Raw genomic sequence first — 21,041 nt, 5'->3', positions numbered from 1 at the left:
TAATACCCCCAGTTCTCCTTCAACACATTCTTGCAGAACCCTTCTTTGAGGTAAACTCGGACGAAGCCATTTCTTCTTATTCTGTGGCATACTGTGCTGTTGTATTTTAGCCAAAGGGTATAGTGAAAAAATTTATTCTGGCAGAAATGAATCATCATAGTGTCTAGGTTATCTGAAAACCATGCCGAAAGAGAAGCATTGTGTTCTAGTGGATAGAGCTCAGGCATGGAAGAATCTGGGTTCTAAACCTAGCTCCACTACTTGTCTGCTGTGTGACCTTGGCGAGTTACTTCACTTCTTTGTGCCTCAGTTACCTCATCTTTAAAATGAGAATTAAGTCTGTGAACCCTTGTGGGACAATGGGCTGTATCCAACTGATTAGGTATCTACCCCAGTGCACAGTACAGTGCCTGGCACATAGGAAGTGCTTAACAAATACCATTGAAAAAAAATAAAGCAAAAAGAGTTATTTGCTTATCTTTAAAAAAGAAAAAAAGCTTGGCGAAGGCCTGCTATTTACAGCATAGCTTTGCACACACACTTGTAATTCAGAGATGTTTGAATTAGATGCAGTGACTCAACTTCATCTGACGGGAACCACATGTGATGTGATTTCCCCAAAGATGATCCAGCGTTTTCTCCTTCCGTGCTGAAACCAAATTAAAAGGGAGCTTTGAGAATATTCATTTCTTAGGAGAACAAGGAATAGAATCTCATCCAGCAAATGGCTTTTCACCCCACGTTTTCAGCTCTGAAGAGGCCACTCCAGGTTCCAGCCCAAACACAGAGGTGTAGGTCTGGGCCTGGAGAGAAGAGACCTTTCTAAGTTGGACTCAATGTTCATTCATTCATTCATTCAATCGTATTTATTGAGCGCATACTGTGTGCAGAGCACTGTACTAAGTGCTTGGGAAGAACAAGTTGGCAACATATAGAGACAGGCCCTACCCAACAGCGGGCTCACAGTCTAGAAGGGGTAGACAGACAACAAAACAAAACATATTAACAAAATAAAATAAATAGAATAAATATGTACAAGTAAAATAAATAGAGTAATAAATATGTACAAACATATATACATATATACAGGTGCTGTGGGGAGGAGAAGGAGGTAAGGTGGGGGGGATGGGGAGGGGGAGGAGGGGAAAAGGAAGGAGGGGGCTTAGTCTGGGAAGGCCTCCTGGAGGAAGTGAGCTCTCAGTAGGGCTTTGAAGGGAGGAGGAGAGCTAGCTTGGCGGATGTGTGGAGAGAGGGCATTCCAGGCCAGGGGGAGGACGTGGGCGGGGGGTTGATGGACAGGCGAGAACAAGGCACAGTGTGGAGGTTAGCGGCAGAGGAGCAGAGGGTGCAGGCTGGGCTGGAGAAGGAAAGAAGAGAGGTGAGGTAGGAGGGGGTGAGGTGATGGACAGCCTTGAAGCCAAGAGTGAGGAGTTTTTGCCTGATGCGTAGGTTGATTGGTAGCCACTGGAGATTTTTGAGGTGGGGAGAAACATGCCCAGAGCATTTCTGCACAAAGATGACCCGGGCAGCGGCGTGAAGTACAGATTGAAGTGGGGAGAGACAGGAGGATGGGAGATCAGAGAGAAGGCTGATGCAGTAATCCAGTTGGGATAGGATGAGAGATTGAGCCAGCAAGATAGCGGTTTGGAGGGAGAGGAAAGGGCGTATATTGGCGATGTTGTGGAGGTGAGACCGGCAGGTTTTGCTGACGGATTGAATATGTGGCGAGAATGAAAGAGCGGAGTCAAGGATGACACCAAGATTGCAGGCTTGTTAGACGGGAAGGATGGTAGTGTCGTCTACAGTGATGGAAAAGTCAGGGAGAGGACAGGGCTTGGGAAGTAAGATAAGGAGCTCAGCCTTGGACATGTTGAGTTTTAGATGGCAGGCAGACATCTAGATGGAGATGTCCTGAAGGCAGGAGGAGATACGAGCCTGGAGGGATGGAGGGAGAGCAGGGGTGGAAATGTAGATTTGGGTGTCATCAGCATAGAGATGATAGTTGAAGCTGTGGGAGCGAATGAGTTCACCAGGGGAGTGAGTGTAGATTGATTGACTAATGAGCAGAAGACCTATACCCCTGGGCCTGGGCTGGATCCAAGTCAGCCCTCAGAGGTTGGGATCAAGGTAGTTGTAAATAGTATAGTTGTAATAGCATTTTTTAAAATGGTAACTCTTAAGTCCTTTCATTCAATCATATTTATTCATTCATTTATTCAGTTGTATTTATTGAGCACCTACTGTGTGCAGAGCATTGTACTAAGTGCTTGGGAAGTACGCTTGCTGTGTGCAGAACACTGTACTAAGCGCTTGGAAAGTACAATTCAGCAACAGAGACAATCCCTACCCAACAACGGGCTCACAGTCTCGAAAGGGGGAGACAGACCACAAAACAAGTAAACAGGCATCAATAGCATCAATATAAGTAAATAGAATTATAGATATAAGGCCTTGCTGTGTGTCAAATACGGTTCTAAGTGCTGGGGTAGGTTCAGGTTAAATAGGTCAGACACAGTCCCTGTCCTGCATGGGGCTCACTGTCTAAGTAGGGAAGAGAACAGGTATTGAATCCCCATTTTACAGTTGACAGAGAAGTTAAAGTGACTTGCCCAAGGTCACAGAGCAAGCAATCGGCAGAGGTGGGATTGGAACCCAGGTCCTCTTACTCCCAGCCCCGTGCTCTTTCCACAGGGTCCCACTACTTCCCTAGGCGAGGTGGTCTCAAGGAGGCCCACAGACAAAGGTCCCACCTTCATACAGTTCCTCCAAGCAGGCAGTAACCACTGATTTACTCGGGTAACAGGACGGCCCCTCTTGGTAACCATTATCAAAGGAACCACACCCAGGGGTCATAGCTTATGACAGAGCCGCTATATTAAAGCTACCCACTGCCCCCCTACCCCACAAAGTCTTGTGACTTTCATAACCAAAGAAATCCAAATTCCCAAGTGCCTTCCGTATTCCTCCCTTACATATCTATCCTATCTATTTTATTTTGTTAGTATGTTTGGTTTTGTTCTCTGTCTCCCCCTTTTAGACTGTGAGCCCACTGTTGGGTAGGGACTGTCTCTATATGTTGCCAATTTGTACTTCTCAAGCGCTTAGTACAGTGCTCTGCACATAGTAAGCGCTCAATAAATGCGATTGATTGATTGATTGATTGATTTAGTTCCCAGTCCATCAAAGAGTCCTGCCTGCTGAGCAAGTTCCTCCTTTGTTTTGATGCTTGCAAGTGGCCTGTTGTGTGCCCAGAGGCCACAGGTAACAAATAGCCCTTTTCTCCACCAGATATGTTTCCTGAAGGATAAACTGTAAAATCAACATTCCCTAGGGGAACTCTCCCCCCCCCCCCCCTTTTTTTTTCAAGCGCTTAGTACAGTGGTCTGCACACAGTAAGCGCTCAATAAACGCGATTGAATAAATGAATGAATGTCAAGAAAAGAGCCTATTCCATCTTTCCAGACATTGAATATGTAAAATGTGTGACCTTTCCTCTACACTTCTGTTCCGACTTCTGTTCTGTCACTCCGGTGTCCTTGAAAATCTCAAGACACCACAGTTCTCTTGAATTTAGGCTGTCAGAAGCAGTAAATTCTGTGCATGCCGCTTTGATAAGGAAAGCAGAACATTGTTTTTAGTCTTCAGGCAATAATATGATTAACATTTCACAAAGATTATAATATGTCCCTGCCTCTCAAAACACTAGCTCAATCTCTCTGAATTTTTCAGCCCTTTGGTGGTATTCCTTTCTAATGGGGGAAATCATTGAAGAATTGTTGAGCTTAAATGCAGTGTATTCAAGTGAATAGGAAAGAAGAAGACTGAGCAGGAAAACAGGCACTTTGGATTCTTCTCCCCAGGGGGTTGAGTAGCAAAGAAGATGAGCCAGACTAGTAAATCAGTGACATTCAGCTTCCCTTGTTTAAATTTCCCCAGCTAATGGCTGCTTCTCCCTCATATGTTGTGGAGTATGTGCAAGGGAGCTGGGGAACAACTGAGCTGGGATAGATAACAATATATATTAACCTTGTATATATCTTGTATATATGACTTGTACATATCTATTCTTACTTGTACATATCTATTCTACTTGTACATATCTATTCTACTTGTACATATCCATTCTATTTATTTTATTTTGTTAGTATATTTAGTTTTGTTCTCTGTCTCCCCCTTTTAGACTGTGAGCCCACTGTTGGGTAGGGACTGTCTCTATATGTTGCCAACTTGTACTTCCCAAGCGCTTAGTACAGTGCTCTGCACATAGTAAGTGCTCAATAAATACGATTGATGATGATATATTAACCTTGTATACATCTTGCATATATAACTTGTACATATCTATTCTTACTTGTACATATCTATTCTACTTGTACATATATCTAGTCTATTTTATTTTGTTAGTATATTTAGTTTTGTTCTCTGTCTCCCCCTTTTAGACTGTGAGCCCACTGTTGGGTAGGGACTATCTCTATATGTTGCCAACTTGTACTTCCCAAGCGCTTAGTACAGTGCTCTGCACATAGTAAGCGCTCAGTAAATACGATTGATGATGATATATTAACCTTGTATACATCTTGTACATGTAACTTGTACATATCTATTCTTACTTGTACATATCTATTCTACTTGTACATATCTATTCTATTTATTTTATTTTGTTAGTATATTTAGTTTTGTTCTCTGTCTCCCCCTTTTAGACTGTGAGCCCACTGTTGGGTAGGGACTGTCTCTAGATGTTGCCAACTTGTATTTCCCAAGCGCTTAGTACAGTGCTCTGCACACAGTAAGCGCTCAATAAATACGATTGATGATGAATGAACCTTGCGTAAGGTTTCTGACCAGTCCTTAAACCATGCACTCCCAGGCCATGGCTTCCCTCATGCCCCCAGAATCCAAGGTTGCAGAAACAACTGTTAAACATTGAAAACAAACATGTATTTGAGCCTTCTAAAAGGGAAGTGTAGTTACCCTGTGAGATTCCTGGGGTTTTTCTGGAGGCCTCCATTCTCCTCTTTGCAGTAAGCCTAGTCAGATAAAACCCTTTTTAACTTGGGAGATTTCACAGGATCCCCACTGAGAGTATTGAAAAATCATTGGGGTTCGTAGGCTATCGATTTCCTGCAATACCAATTGTACCACTCTCTTTCAACAAATGCTGTCTTATTCATGAGTGAAAGTCACAGTGTTGCCTTTTGCACATATTCATCCAGGTCTTCTGTTGCCCTTGCAGATTGTTGAATCCTGTCGGGAGGGGATTTGTAAGCCAGATCCCCGCATTTACAAACTGTGCTTGGAGCGGCTGGGTGTGCAGCCGTCAGAATCCATTTTTCTTGATGATCTTGGGCAGAACTTAAAAGCGGCAGCCCAACTTGGCATCCACACGGTTAAGGTACAGTATGATACAGTTCAGGTTACACGGTCAAAATGCTAAATATCTAAGAGAGAGAAAATTTAATAGAGCTTACTTGTTCATAACCAACTCCCCTAGATGCTTTTTTCCCATTCATTTTCATTTTTCCATTCCATTCCATTCATTTTTCCATTCATTTTCATTCATTCAGTCGTATTTATTGAGCGCTTACTCTGTGCAGAGCACTGTACTAAGCGCTTGGGAAGTACAAGTTGGCAGCATATAGGGACGGTCCCTACCCAACAACAGGCTCACAGTAGGGCTTTGAAGCCCTACTGAAAGCTCACCTCCTCCAGGAGGCCTTCCCAGACTGAGCCCCCTCCTTCCTCTCCCCTTCCTCCCCCTGCCTTACCTCCTTCCCCTCCCCACAGTACCTGTATATATGCATATATGTTTGTATGTATTTATTACTCTATTTTATTTGTACATATTTATTCTATTTATTTTATTTTGTTAATATGTTTTGTTTTGTTGTCTGTCTCCCCCTTCTAGACTGTGAGCCCGCTGTTGGGTAGGGACCGTCTCTATATGTTGCCAGCTTGTACTTCCCAAGCGCTTAGTACAGTGCTCTGCACACAGTAAGCACTCAATAAATACGATTGAATGAAGGAATGAATGAACAGGCTCACAGTCTAGAAGGGGGAGACAGACAACAAAACAAAACATGTGGACAGTCATCAGAATAAATAGAAGTAAAGCTAGATGCACATCATTAACAAAATAAATAGAATAATAAATTTGTACAAGTAAAATAAATAGAGTAATAAATCTGTACAAACATATATTCAGGTGCTGTGGGGAGGAGAAGGAGGTAGGGCGGGGGCATGGGGAGGAGGAGTCACATATGCTCCTTGTTATTGTTACATTCTGAATCACATATAGCCCTTGTCCTCAAGTTGCTTAGAGTCTTAATGGAAGTAAGATGGGTAAAACATAAGGCTAAGAATTACAGACTTAGTAAAGAGATAAGAAGCAGTGTGACCTAGTGGGAAGAGCCTGAGCGGCTGAAGACCTGGGTTCCAATCCCGGCTCTGCCACCTACCTGCTGTGTGACGTCGAGCAAGTCACTTAACTTCTCTGTGCCTTAGTTCTCTCATCTGCACAATGGGGATTCAATATCTGTTCTCCTTCCTACTTGGATTGTGAGCCCCATGTGGGACCTAATTATTTTGTGTCTAACCCAGTGCTTGCTTGGCACATAGTAAGCACCTAATAAGCATTATTATTATTATTTTTATTATTATCATCATTATTATTATGTTAAATCACAGACTGGTGAGGCCTGGGGCCATAGAAGTAATCCCAGATACCGCCATTCCAGTTAGGGTAGCTATACCGCAGTACCCTATAGCTTAAAGAGGCAAGAAAGAAGAAGTGAGAGGCGGAACTGTATTCGGACTTCCTGTCAGCCCTGCTTGCCCATATGAGGTTTCTGTGGAAACAGTAACGCATCCTCAGGAGGCACAGAGGGGAAAAGCTGCCTCCTTCTCCCCTTTTACTTATTCTCCATTTCAAGCAGGCACCTACATCAAGCAGAAAATCACTACCCTCAAATCTCTGCTCGTCCTCCTCACTCTTAAAGTGGCGCTTTAAGATACACTGATATGTCCATCCTGTAACAGGACATAATAATTATGGTATTTGTTAAGTGCCTACTATGTGCGAAGCACTGTTCTAAGCACTGGGGTAGCTACAGAGTAATCAGGTTGTCCCACTGGGGCTCACGGTCTTAATCCCCATTTTTACAGATGAGGTAACTGAGGCCCAGAGAAGTAAAGTGACTTGCCCACGGTCACACAGCGGACAAGTGGCAGAGCCGGGATTAGAACCCACATCCTCTGACTCCCAAGCCCCTACTCTTTCCACTAAGCCACGCTACCAGCCTCTCTGGCAACCGCATGACCAACACTAGAGTGGCCAGCAGTGGCACGTTCCCAGACATCACCCTGCCCATCCAGCTCAGGGGATGATTCATTCTTGGTCACCCTCACCAACTTAAGAAGGTAATAAATAATATCATCATCATCATCATCAGTCGTATTTATTGAGCGCTTCCTGTGTGCAGAGCACTGTACTGAGCGCTTGGGAAGTACAAGTTGGCAACATCTAGAGACAGTCCCTACCCAACAGTGGGCTCACAGTCTAAAAGGGGGAGACAGAGAACAAAACCAAACATACTAACAAAATAAAATAAATAGGATAGATATGTACAAGTAAAATAAATAAATCAATAAATAGAGTAATAAATATGTACAAACATATATACATATATACAGGTGCTGTGGGGAAGGGAAGGAGGTAAGATGGGGGGATGGAGAGGGGGACGAGGGGGAGAGGAAGGAAGGGGCTCAGTCTGGGAAGGCCTAATAACTGTGGCATTTCTTAAGCGCTTACTATATGCCAAGCACTGTTTTATATGCCAAGCACAGTTCTAAGTGCTGGGGTACATACAAGGTAGTCGAGTTGGACACTGTCCCTGTCCCACATGGGACTCACAGTGTTAATCCCATTTTACTGATGAGGTCACCGAGGCCCAGAGAAGTTAAGTGACTTGCCCAAGGTCACACAGCAGAAATGTGGCAGAGCCCCAGGCCTGTGCTCTTTCCACTAGGCCATGCTGCTTCCTTAACAGAGGGCGAGAACTCAGCTCGTTGTTTAGCATTCCTTCCACCTCCGCAGCCCATTTAGGAGCTGAACAGAACCCAGAATCCTGATTTCCACTGCAACAGAACTGGGGGACATCATCAATCGTATTTATTGAGCGCTTACTATGTGCAGAGCACTGTACAGTAACGTGCTGTTCATTAGTACAGGTCTGGGAATCAGAGGACCCGGGTTCTAGCCCCAGCTCTGCCACTGGGTAACCTCGGTCAAGTCACTTAACCATTCTGGGTCTCAGTTTCCTCCTTTTAAAAATGAAGACTTGTAATAACACCGGCCTCGCCCTCCTGTCAGGGTTCTTGTGAGAGCCAAATAAGTTGTCTGGGAAAGCGTCTTGGAAAAATCAGAGCACCATACATATTCAAGGTATTAGAATCCTTCCCAGGGAGATGTGCCAAATAATTGAAAATTGAGTTTGAATGAGGAAGCCTATTAGAGGAAGGCAACACCCAATTAGATGAAAGTGTTGATTTTGAAGCCCGTACAAGAGGTCTTTACTTCTTTGGGAGTTTCACTTGTGAAAAACCGGAGACTCGGGGCTACCAGAACAGACAACTGGAACATTTGATTGCAGATAAATATTGACAATGCTTTTTGAAATCAGGTGGGTGATCCAGAAACTGCCCTGAAGGAGTTAGAAACTTATTTGGGTTTTCCTCTGCAAGAGAGCATTCCAAACACTTGCTCTGTGAGGAAGGCGATGGAAATTCCGAGAGATTCTCTAGCGAAATACCTCAAAAACATGCTGGGAAGCCAAACCACAGGTATTCACATTTTTATAATGCGATTATATGTTTCCTAAGTGCGTGTTCCCGTTCCAGATCTCAGTGGGTTTATGCAGGATTCAGGTTTGTCTTTTGGTGGGGTTTTTTTCCAAATAGGAGAAAACTACAAATTGAAAGGCCATGAGTCTAGGGATAACTAGGTATTCAACCGAAAAGATCTGCACTTTACCCTAAGCTCTGCTATTGCCTGAAGGACGACATTCTAACCTTGTACTTCCCAAGTGCTTAGTACAGTGCTCTGCACACAGTAAGCGCTCAATAAATATGATTGAATGAATGAATGAATAACCTACTCAAATCTCTGAAATAGTACATGCAACCTCCTTCTCACTCTAGGAAATTGCAGTGATCACTAAGACGTAGTCCTTCAAGGTCATTTTGGAAAAAAGGACTAAAGGTGCTTTGTGAAAACAAAGGCTAACTGTTACGAATTCCCAGGAAACCAAATCCCATTTCTAATATCTGAAATAATAATGGGCTTTGTGAGGGCAACTTTGAAAGTTGTGATATTTAAAATAATGTTGCAACTTCCCCATAGTTTCAGAGGACCTCATATCATTCCAAGCGTTCCTTCACTAGAAAAATTGTTGCTATGTTATTACTTGAACAGGAGAAAATGTTCATTTGCTGATCAAGCACCGCTTGGTGCTCCAAAGAATGCTTTTCATTTATAGAGGCTACCACTCTGGTGTAAGCGCTTAGTACAGTGCCCGGCACACAGTAAGCGCTCAATAAATGCGATTGAATGAAGGAATGAGTGGTATGACTTAGTCCGGTACCCAGCTCTGGCATTAACATCCCTCAGCCCATAGGGGTAATGCTAATGGGGGAGGTAGATAAAAATATTTATAACTAGAGATGGAATGCACACTTGAATAAACATGAACATGCAAGTGCTGAGAATGGGTGCGAATGAGATACATAAATAGTAGAAATGGATGTAATGTTCGGGGTCATGGGGATTAAGCAGAGAAGGCTTGTTGGAGGAAGTGGGATTTTAGAAGGGCTTTGAAAATAAGGAGGGCTGTGGGCTGACAGATTTGGGGAGGGAAGGAATTCCAGGCTGGGGAACAGCATGAGGCAGGGGACAGAGGTGGGAGAGTTAAGAGAGAGGGACAGTCAAGAGGTTAGCATGGAAGGAATGAAGAGAAGGAAGGTGGAGAGTCTTGGAGGAAGAGAATAAATTAAGTTGGGTAGGATTGGCCTTGGAGCCAATCACGCGGAGTTTTTGCTTGATACGGAAGCCAATGTAGGGTTTTAAGGCATGGAGAGATATGTCCTGAGTGACACTCAAAGAATATGATCAGTGCAGCAATGTGAGGTATAAATTAGAAGGGAGAGAGGTAGGAAGCAGGGAGACTAGTGAAGAGACTGATACAATAATCTAGGCTTGAAGTTACAAGTGTTTTGACTAGGGTGGTAGTGGTCTGTGTGAAGAGGAAGAGGTGGATTCAGGAATTGTGTCGGAAGAACTGTGGGTTTTTGAGGGTAAGATTGACTGAGGAAATTGAAAGATATTGGGGAGTTAAGGAGAACACCAAGGTAATGGAATTTTGGGACAGAGGGATGGTGATGTTAGTGAGGGAGATGGCAAAGTTAGGAGGAGTGAGTTTGGGACGGAAGATTAGTAGTTCCTAGACATTTTGAGCTTCTGATGCTGGGCAGGCCATCCAAGTGGAGATAATAATAATAATGGTGTTTGTTAATCGCTTGTTAATCGTTTGTTAAGCGCTTAGAACAGTGCTTTGCACATAGTAAGCGCTTAATAAATGCCATCATCATTATTATTATTATTAATCAGTATGTTCCAAGCACCGTACTTAACTTTGGAGTAGACAGACTACAGTCTACAGAGTCCAGGTCTGTAGGAAGTTGTTAATGACTATGTAAAGTGCCACCTCAGTGAATGAAAGGAATGGAAACCTGATTGTAACAGTTCAAAAAGAGAGTTGGTGGAGAGAAAATGAAGGAAGTTTTCATAGGAATGGTAACAAGGAGATGGGGTGATGGCTGGAGGGTACTGCAGGATGGAAAGAAGGCATTTTTCAAATAGGAGGGAGTTGAACACATTTGAAGTCAGAAGTGAAGGAACCGTCGGAGAAGCAGACATGGAAATAGCAATGAGGGAGGGGAGGTGAATGGGAGCAAGTGTTTTTAGAAGGCAAAAGGGAATCACAGGCAGGGGGAAGTTGATTAGGAGAGCCGGAAGGAGGACTTCTCCTCTTGAGAAACATCCGGGAAGCGGGAGAAAGATGAGGAAGTGGCAGTAGAGTGATGAGCAGTTGCTGTAGAGGACTGTGGGAAGTTCTGTTCTAATGATTTCAATTTTATCGACAAAGTAGTTGGTGAAGTCATCAGAGGGGCAGCTAGAGGTTTCAAGAGGGAGCTGAAGGTGAGGGTTGTGCATTGTAAGATGATACTCTTGATGGTAAGAAACTCCTTCCACCGGCTTTAAGGAACCCAGTCAGCTCTTTCCCTCCTGCCTAACCTCTGTGGTCCCTTATTACAACCCAACTCACACACTCGGTTCCTCTAACACCACCCTATGCTCTGTACCTTGATCTCACCTATCCTGTCACTGACCCCTTGTCCATGTTCTCTCTCAGACCTGGAACTTCCTCCCCCTTCATAGCTGAGAGTCCACCACTCTCCTATCAAAACCCTTCTAAAGTCACGTCTCTTCCAAGAGGCCTTCCCAGACAGCCCTCATTTCTCTGTTCCGTTCTCCCCTCTGCTTTGACTATACACCTGGCTGGGTACCTCTTAAGCACATTGATACTCAGCCCAGCCCTACAATACTTATGTAAATATTCTTTTATTCTTCTATTTCCCCGATTCCTAATCTGCTTCAATGTCTGTCTCGCCCTGTAGACTCTAAGCTCCTTTTTCTTTTTTAAATGGCATTTATTGAGCGCTTACTGTGTGCAATGCACTGTTTTAAGCTTTGTGGGCAGGGATCATGTCTACCAATTCTGTTGTGTTGTACCCTTCCAAGCACTTAGCAAAGTGCTCTGCACGTAGTAAGCACCCCCCAAAACGCCTCTGATTGATTAATCATAGTGGGTATAGAAGTCAGTGAGTGGGATGTAGAATTGTCTAGTGGAAAACAGAACTGAATTCAGCAGGATTGGGTGAATTTTTAGTGTGATAACTCATCTTGGTGCCTGAATTACTGAAAGCTGCATTCAGCTGCATGGATGAAGATGTGGAGGAAGTGGATGTGGTGATAATCCAGGTAGTTCAGGGAGTGTGTGATGGCCTGAGATTGGTGGAGTGGGTTTAGAGCACAGACATTATAGTAGTTGTTGAAGACCAAATTCAAGGATGAGTGGGAGTGGGTGAGGAGGCAGAATAGAAGTTTGGGTCAGAAAGATTTAGGACAGAATTGGTGAGGTTGGAGAGGAGGCATTGTTTTGAGATCATTAGATCTAGTGTGAGGCCCTGCCAGTGAGTGGCTGAGGGGGATTGAAGAGAGAAGTCAGTGGAGTTGAGAAGAGAAAGAAAGGGGATGGTTGAAGATTCCAAGGATCAGAGTAGGAGAAAGTAATGAGAGAAAGAAAGCCTTAAAATCAATAAAAAATAAAAGAGAGGACACATGGTGACAGTGATTAGTAGTTGTAGAGGGTCCTAGAGGTGGACAGTGTGACATTCAAAGGAAAAGAAGAACAAAGGAGCGGTCAAGATAGGGAGAGGCAGATCTTTCTTTCCTTGGCTGGAGTTGGGGTGAAAATGTAGGAAGGAAAATGGAAGAAAGCAATGTAAGCCAAGGAAAATGTTGCTTGTAAAAGCTAGTGTTCTTCGTCACCCTAGAGTGACCATCCTAGATGACAAAACCCAAACTGATCTGTTACTAGCACTCTGATGCCAGGGGTGGGGAGAGGGAAGAAAGAAGAATGTTCTTTTTCTCTTGGAGCATGATGACACAAATAAGAAATCTTGCTTGTAAAATTCATAGACGAGAAAAGCAGTCTGCCCTTTCCTATACATTCTGCTGCATGTGGTTGTGACCTTTCAGGTCCCCTGGAACTTCGCCTGTTCGGTCAGGGGCAGTCGAACCTAACTTACTACATCAGATTTGCCGATCGTCGTTTAGTCCTGAGAAAGAAGCCCCCAAGCACACTTCTTCCATCTGCCCATGCTGTGGAGAGAGAGTACAGGTAAATTCTTACAGTGGTATCAACAGTATTTACTAAGCGCTTACTTGTGCAGAGCGCTGTACTCAGTGCTTGGGAAAATTCAATACAACCGAGTTGATGGCTCGTTCCCTGCCCAAAACGTGCTAGTTCTTAAATGAGCTCCTTTAGCTTTTCACTTTGATAACTCAGCCAATCAAGATTCTAGAGAAGTGCCTTCAGGCATTTCAATAATAACAATATTCTTTAAGCTAATTTAAATACAATGAAATGAAAATGGTTTTTAGCTCATCTCACCTAGAGATCCTACCCTTTTGGGAGCAAACCATCTGGGGAAGCTGGAGCCCTTCAATTTACAGGGATTGGTGATTAATCAATCGAACAGTCAGTGGTATTTATTGAGCATTTCCTGTACTGTGCCCTTGGTACAATACAACAGAATTGGTAGGCACATTGTTAGATGTGTTTCCTGTCCACAACAAGCTTGCAGTCTAGAGGGGGAGACAAACATTAGTATAAATAGATAAATTATGGATACCTACATAAAGTGCTGAGCAGCTGAGGACAGATCCAAGTCCATAGGCGACTCAAAAGGGAGAGGGAGTTGGGAAAAAGAGGGCAGAGTCAGGGAAGGCCTCTTGAGGAGATATGAACTTAATATAAGTCAGTCAGTCAAATGTATTCATTGAGTGCTTACTGTGTGCTGAGCACTGGATTAAGCGCTTGGGAGAGTACAAGCTTTGAAGGTGGGAAGGGAGTTCCAGACTAGAGGGAGGATGTGGGAAAGAGGTCAGCAATTGAAACAGTCACCTTCCCAGACTTTAGGACAAATGGACCTGGCTTGTGTTGGACTCCTAAAGGAAGCCATCATCATCATCATCAATCGTATTTATTGAGCGCTTACTATGTGCAGAGCACTGTACTAAGCGCTTGGGAAGTACAAATTGGCAACATATAGAGACAGTCCCTATGGCCAAGGGGCAGCTGTCCTTTCCAGGGTGGTAGAGTACACTATTTCCAGCTCTGGAGACCCAGGTCACAGGGACCTCTGCCCCTCCCCATGGTGCCAATTCTAACTTCTGGGAAGGGATGGATAGGAAAGAGCAGTATGGCTGGGGCAGGAGAGTGGAGCGGGTTGGCTCAGTTACTTGGATCTCTAGAAGAACCACTCTGAGCTGGCTCCTCCAAAAAGCCTCTCCTAACTGCTTCTTCAGAAATGGAAATCAGTGTTCCCAGTATGGCCATAAGCTCGAGTGCCAGCGAAATGGCTTGGCGTGCCCACTTTGGGCATGCTGACAGCGACTGAAGCCTGAGCTATTCCCAACTAATGGCCTTCTTAGTAGTTCCTTTTGCCTTTTAATTTAAAATTACTTTTGAGACATTGGCTGTCATCAGCCATCCTGACAAGATTCATAGGATCAAGGAGTGTTCATAGTCCCTGGATCAATTCATCAACAAATGGGAAAATGTGGCACAAAATAATGAAAAGATTTACTCCAAAATTTTCAACATGCTCGTAGCAGAGCTAGAAGCAGGCCCCAAAGCTTCGCCCGTTTGTTTTTTTTTTCCTGTAGCTGCATTCCACCTCTACCTTTGTGGCTTGGATCCATTATTGTGTGGCAGAGATTTGTAAGGAGAGATAACAAAGCTGTCAGTCTATTCTTGGTAATTACTTTTCTTTTTCTCCTCCTGACTTCTTGGATTTTCCTTCTCTCTCCTGCCACCAAGAGTGTTGTAGGTGCAAGGAAATAAGAGCTATAAAATATATGGCATTCACTAAAAATTCAGAGAAAATGCTGGTATATTTTAATTATTATGCCTCTTTCTGATGGAGAGTCTTTTCTCACTTGGTAAAGTGAGAAACTACAAATATATTCCAGAATAATAGAATTCCCTTCAAAAATCCAGGAGTGTGCATTGAGCCCTTTCTGCAGGGGAATAGATTGTGAATTTAAAGGTGAAGCAGAATAACTCTTTTTAGGAAGCAGGAATTTCAACATGAAAGGTCAATCACTCTGCCACTGAAAATTGTTTGTTTTCTGGGCTGTTTGTACTGACAGGATAATGAAGGCTCTTGCTGACACTGGAGTTCCTGTCCCCAAGGTTCTTGCCCTTTGTGAAGATTCAAGGTAATTTTCAGAGTTTTTCCATGACTATGCAAGCTGCAGGGTTCAAGAGAAAGGGGGAAAGAACCCAAACCTGAGCCCACATTAGCCGTTGAAAAGCTGAAAGGAAGTCATACGAAGGACCTGAGACATGGAGGTACCTTTTCCCAAGAGCTCAGAAGCAATAAAATCATACACAATTTACCATGATTGATAACAAATCTTGTTTCTTCAGGGTTCCACTGGTAAGAATCTCATTTTGTAAGTTTCGATTGATATGCAGAAGTTTGAATTTTTTTTAGGGGGGTGGGGGAATTATTAATATCTTACTGAACAGAGTCTTCAACAAAATACTAGTTAACCACAGAAGAGAGATCGTGAACACTTTTAGATAAGTTAAAAGTAGCTGTCGTCTAATGGACAATCAGCTCTCCCTTCACCTGGAGGGAGAGTTGTTGGGGTTCAGTTCACATCACTCATCATCATCAATGATCTTTATTGAGCACTTACTACGTGCCAAGCACTGTACTAAGCACAGGGGTAGATGCAGGCTAATCAGGTTGGACACAGTCCATATCCCACACGGCTCTCACAATCTTAATCCCCATTTTACAGACGAGGTAACTGAAGCACAGAGAACTGAAATGATGTGCCCAAGGTCACACAGCAGACAAGTGGTGGAGCCAGAATTAGAACTCAGTTCCCTGCTGGCTCCCAGGCCTGTACTCTATTCACTAGGCCACACTGCTTTTTTCTTAGGTCTTCTCTCTGAGGTCTTCTATTGTAGACCGTACATGCGCAAGGAAGGAAAATTAAAATCCAGTACAGAACTGGAGATCTGACCCCTTTCATTAACACGAGTCACCCAGGAAAATGGGAAAAAAATAAGGTGACAACTAAAGAAACAGCCTACGAGGATGTGAGCCATGCAAATAAAACAACACTGTTTGTGAACCCCCAGTGTCATTGGCTCCCCATTCTACGTGATGGAGTACTGTTCTGGGCAGATCTACAAAGACCCTTCCCTGCCAGGAATGGAGCCGAGTCAGCGACAGGCTATCTATGCTGCCATGAACAAAATCTTGTGCCAACTTCATAGCGTTGACATCAAAGCAGCTGGACTGGAAGACTATGGAAAGCATGGTAAGGAAGCAGTTGAGATGCCTTGCCTTTGAGTCATTCTGTCGTGTTGTGGTGTTTCCACGTTTATAGACTGTCAGTAATACCAAAGTGGGGACTAAATTTAGAGTTGGACCAAGCTTCTGCCTCTTGGCCTTAATGAAGTTTATTCGAGTGTACTAGCAATGTAATTTGTCTGATGCCACTAGGCAACTTTTTTTGCATTGCCCTTCTAACGTTGGTTGCACTGCTTTTCTACTGTTCGTTGTGACCATCTGACTCTGTCCGAAGCCACTGCGTATTTACCTAAAAATATACAAAGTGCCATTATTGGGTCAGGCCAATGGTAGTTTGTCTCTGACGGGCAGTAGCATATTTGCAGTAACAATGTGATCATTTCCTCTTTGGCATCCACTCTAGTGCTGTACTTGTGTATATTTGGGCGTGTATGTATTTCCAAATACAAGCATACACGCACAGATTTTGGTTTGTTTCTAGGACATCATTTTGGAGCTGACTAGAACTGCTTGGTGGGAGTCCCTTCCCTTACAGGGCAAAACTTGACCCTAGCCACTTCGCCTCATGTCTCTGGGGGGAAGAGTCTTCCACAGCAGTGCTAGGCCCAAGCCATGCTTTTTCCAGCATTGCCACAATCACCAACCAGTTGTATACAGAAACTATGTCAGCTTTTCCCCAAAAGGTTGTATTTTTCTATATGTACAGAAACCATGTTGGCTTTTCCCCAAAAGGTTGTGTTTTTCTAGATGCTCACTACACAGCATGGCTAAGTGGAAAGAGCACAGGCTTAGGAGTTAGAGGTCATGGGTTCTAACCCCAGCTCCGCCACTTGCCAGCTGTGTGACTTTGGGCAAGACTTCTCGGTGCCTCAGTTACCTCATCTGTAAAATGGGGATTAAGACTGTGAGCCCCACGTGAGACAACCTGATTACCCTGTATCTACCCCAGCTCTTAGAACAGTGCTCGGCACATAGCGCTTAACAAATACCAACATTATTATTAGTACTAATCCGAAATTAAATTATAGATTCTACCGATTTTCCAAGTACAGAATTGAGAGTCACCTGTCTATAATTCCCAAATAACCCCCAGGATCCTTTTTATAGATGGGAGTTACAACTGACGATTCACTAGGAAAGTGGCCTTTGGTAACATTAGGTTTTTCCCTCTCTTGCAAAGAAAATCTGCAACCTCCCCACCAAAGTATTTTAAAACTTTTGGTTGGATGCCTTCCAGCCACAGAGATTTGTTTATACTTAATTTATCTATTTCATTCATTCATTCAATCGTATTTATTGAGCGCTTACTGTGTGCAGAGCACTGGACTAAGTGCTTGGGAAGTACAAGTTGGCAACATATAGAGACGGTCCCTACCCAACAACGGGCTCACAGTCTAGAAGGGGGAGACAGACAACAAAACAAAACATGTGGACAGGTGTCAAGTCATCAGAATAAATAGAAGTAAAGCTAGGTGCACATCATTAACAAAATAAATAGAATAGTAAATATGTACAAGTAAAATAGAGTAATAAATCTGTACAAACATATATACAGGTGCTGTGGGGAGGGGAAGGAGGTAGGGTCGGGGGGGTGGAGAGGGGGAGAGGAAAGAGGGGGTTCAGTCTGGAAAGGCCTCCTGGAGGAGGTGAGCTCTCAGTAGGGCTTTGAAGGGAGGAAGAGAGCTAGCTTGGCGGATGTTCCCAAGCGCTTAGTACAGTGCTCTGCACACAGTAAGCGCTCAATAAATACGATTGATTGATTGATTGATGTGCGGAGGGAAGGCATTCCAGGCCAGGGGGAGGACGTGGGCCGGGGGCCTAAAACTTCCTGTTTGGTCACCTAGTTTGAGTTAGTTCCCCTGATCTGTCCACTGATGAAAACAATTTGAATATGGGAATCTCTCTGCTATCTTCCTCAGAAATAACCAAAGTGAAGAATTCACTGAGGCTCCCAGGTATCTCCTTCCCATCCCCTTGAGCCCTGATTGTCAAGTGGCCCCACTGATTCTCTGACTGACTTCAAGAGAGGACTAGTGGTGTTAGGCAAACATCTATCACTATAATCGGTTCTTTAAGTAGCCTTTCAGTCTGTTGTTCTCAGTGGGAGACTCCATGCCTTCATCTGGCTTTTGATGTATTTTAAAATTCCTGTACTAGCTACATTCATTCATTCAATCGTATTTATTGAGCGCTTACTAGAAACAGAAGGTACTCCTCAAAATTAATTTTGGCCTTCTGAATTTACTCTTTGCACTTGCCTGTTCTTCTCATTCATGTGACCTTCCCATTTTTGAAAGGATGACGATTTTCTTCTGATGGCCACTTTTTACCCTGCCCGTTAGCCATGCGTGGTTTCTGTTTGTTGGTCTGTGAAACACATTTTACCCAAATCCCAATACGATGTGTTTTAACGGTTTCCAGGCTTCTAGTAGGTTACTTGGGGGTTTATTAGCTATACCTTTCAACTTTTTCCTAATTAAGGTCTGCATTTTCATAGTTAACTTGGTTGCCTTTTCCAAAATAGAATCTCCCTTTGGGATTTTTTTTTTTGTCTACCCCATCCCTGTTTGGAAATCCCCCTCATCCCTCTCTCCTTCATCATTTTTTGTTCCTCCTCTACTTCCTCCTCAGTAGTAAAGGGCCCAAAGGATATATTGCATTTTGATAGCCTTTTAACTTTAGGCATTTGAGGGGAAAAGGTGGGCAGGAAACTGATGAGTATTTCTGGAGGAACGGTAACAGAATAAGCTGAATCCACTCTGCTGCTAGTTCCCCATGTCCCAATGGCGGCATACAACAACAAACTGTGAATCCAGATGTACAGAGGCCTAGACCCAAGTTACTTGCTCTGCCCTACAAGGATGTGACTTTAAAAAATCTGTTAAACATAATATTGTCTAATATTTCAGGTGCAGCAAACGATTGTGAGTTGGACAGGTATAGACTTTCCGGGAAATATAAATGCTGTCTATCGAGTGAAAACCAACTTTATTTCTGGTAGTTTCAGTATTTCCTGTGAAATACTGCTCCTGTGAATTCTTTCTCTTGTTAATGTTCAAGACTTGAAGTATTAGATAACTACACCCACATTCTAATCTTGTTTGCCTTAGGGGACTATTTCCAGCATCAGGTTCAAACCTTAATTAAGCAGTATCGAGCCACAGAAACCCATATTATCCCATCCATGGAGAGGCTTATTGAATGGCTCCCACTCCATCTTCCCGGGACAGAGAAGACCACAGTGGTTCATGGAGATTTCAGGTAGGAATGGCAGATTGGGGGGCAGCATGTTTTAAAGGAGACTCTTCTTTAAGTCCCCAGGACCGTGTTAAGGCTGTTTTGGAGTCCCTCATGTGAAACCCAGCGCTTAGAACAGTGCTTTGCACATAGTAAGCGCTTAATAAATGCCATTATTATTATTAAATGAAGCGGCCACTGGAAAGAGGAAAAATATTCACATTCCAAAATACTTGCCAACTGGCAGTCTCTCCAAGAAGGTCACAGGATAAGTGGGTCCCGTAACCTCCCGTGAGGATCCATCAGTTATTAATGTTTTCATTTGTGTGTGTGTTTTAAAACTGTCAGAGATAGAGACAAAGTGATTTTGCCTGGGCTGCCCAACAAATCTACAGCAGAGGGAAAAATGCATCTTCGTAACTGGTACCCTGCCAGAATTGCTAAACTTGATCTTCTCTTGCTCCGGAAACTGCCGGTGGTATTTTTTGATAAGCCTTTTATTTTTCCTTATCACACCGGTACCTGCAAAGCCTCATTCGGAAACCCAGAATGAAGTCTGGCGGAACAAGAAACTGCCCTCAACCCTTTAACCCGTTTCTGTCTTTAGGAAAGCACCCTACTAAATAATTTGGAAGCAAAGGTTACTACTTGAAAAGCGAAATTCTCCTGACTTCTAAATCCGAACGGAGTCCCTTGCCTTGATCAAAACAACAAATTCCCAACAGCTTCGGGAGGAAGGTGTTGGGTGGAAATGAGCTGTTCCAATTTAAATGCTGAATTTTCTCTTTGTGCTCGTTTCGGCGGGTACTGCTGCCCTCTTTTGGAAAGTCACTGCTCCTATGTGTTCTCCCCTTCTCTCTAGTTTCTGCAGAAAAGGCCTAACTGCTTTAATAACTCTGTGCTGGGCTTGATTTTTGGAAACGGCGGGCTGCATGTGCTTGGTAATTGCTTCTCTTTCCCTTCCTTCCTTGCTCCAACCCCCGAACACTGATCTTCAGAATCTCTCCTTGCAAACCCATTTGAAACCCAGCCGGTCTCTGTTCCAACCATGATAGGGCCGGGGGTTGAATGGCAAGTCAAGGGTCATCCTACCGGCCCCCTCCCTTCTTCCCTCCTCGACAGCCATTTGTCACTTTCCGCTTTCCAACGGCTTCTTCCCCACTGCTTTCAAACATGCATACGTTTCCCCCGGGCCAAAAAAATTCCCTCCCTTGACCCCCACACCCCCGGCTCCCTCCAGTTATGACCCCATCTCCCTTCTACCCTTTCTCTCTGAATTCCTTGAGGGAGTCGTCCACTTCCTCTGCTCCGATTCTCTCCTTGATCCCTTCCAATCTGGCTTCCGTCCCCTTCCCTCCACGGAAAGCGGCCTGTGAGAGGTCACCGATGATGTCCTTCTTGCCAAATCCAAAGGCCTCAGCTCCATCCCAATGATCCCCGGCCTCCGGGCCTCCTTCCGCCCCTTGGCCCACCTCGGCTTCGCCCGCCCCATCCTCTCCCGCTTCTCCTCCCGCCTCTTCTCCGGCTCCTTTGCCGTTTCCTCCTCGGCCTCCAACTGTGGGGATCCCTCG

At 44.0% G+C, this 21,041-nt stretch overlaps 1 protein-coding gene across 1 annotated transcript in view; it reads left to right on the top strand.

Annotated features, from left to right (window-relative positions):
• Positions 1–21,041, top strand: part of ACAD10 (acyl-CoA dehydrogenase family member 10) — a 67,810-nt gene that overhangs the window by 13,959 nt on the left and 32,810 nt on the right. Inside the window, 6 exon segments of the mRNA XM_038762734.1 lie at positions 5,234–5,392; positions 8,679–8,838; positions 12,875–13,016; positions 15,053–15,121; positions 16,059–16,240; positions 19,344–19,494. Coding sequence (XP_038618662.1) covers positions 5,234–5,392; positions 8,679–8,838; positions 12,875–13,016; positions 15,053–15,121; positions 16,059–16,240; positions 19,344–19,494 — 863 coding nt within the window.

This window comes from Tachyglossus aculeatus, chromosome 21, assembly GCF_015852505.1.
Source record: "Tachyglossus aculeatus isolate mTacAcu1 chromosome 21, mTacAcu1.pri, whole genome shotgun sequence".
NCBI classification, from domain to species: Eukaryota; Metazoa; Chordata; class Mammalia; order Monotremata; family Tachyglossidae; genus Tachyglossus; species Tachyglossus aculeatus.
Note: the sequence above shows the minus strand (reverse complement) of the source record. Positions and strands in the feature narration are given on the sequence as shown.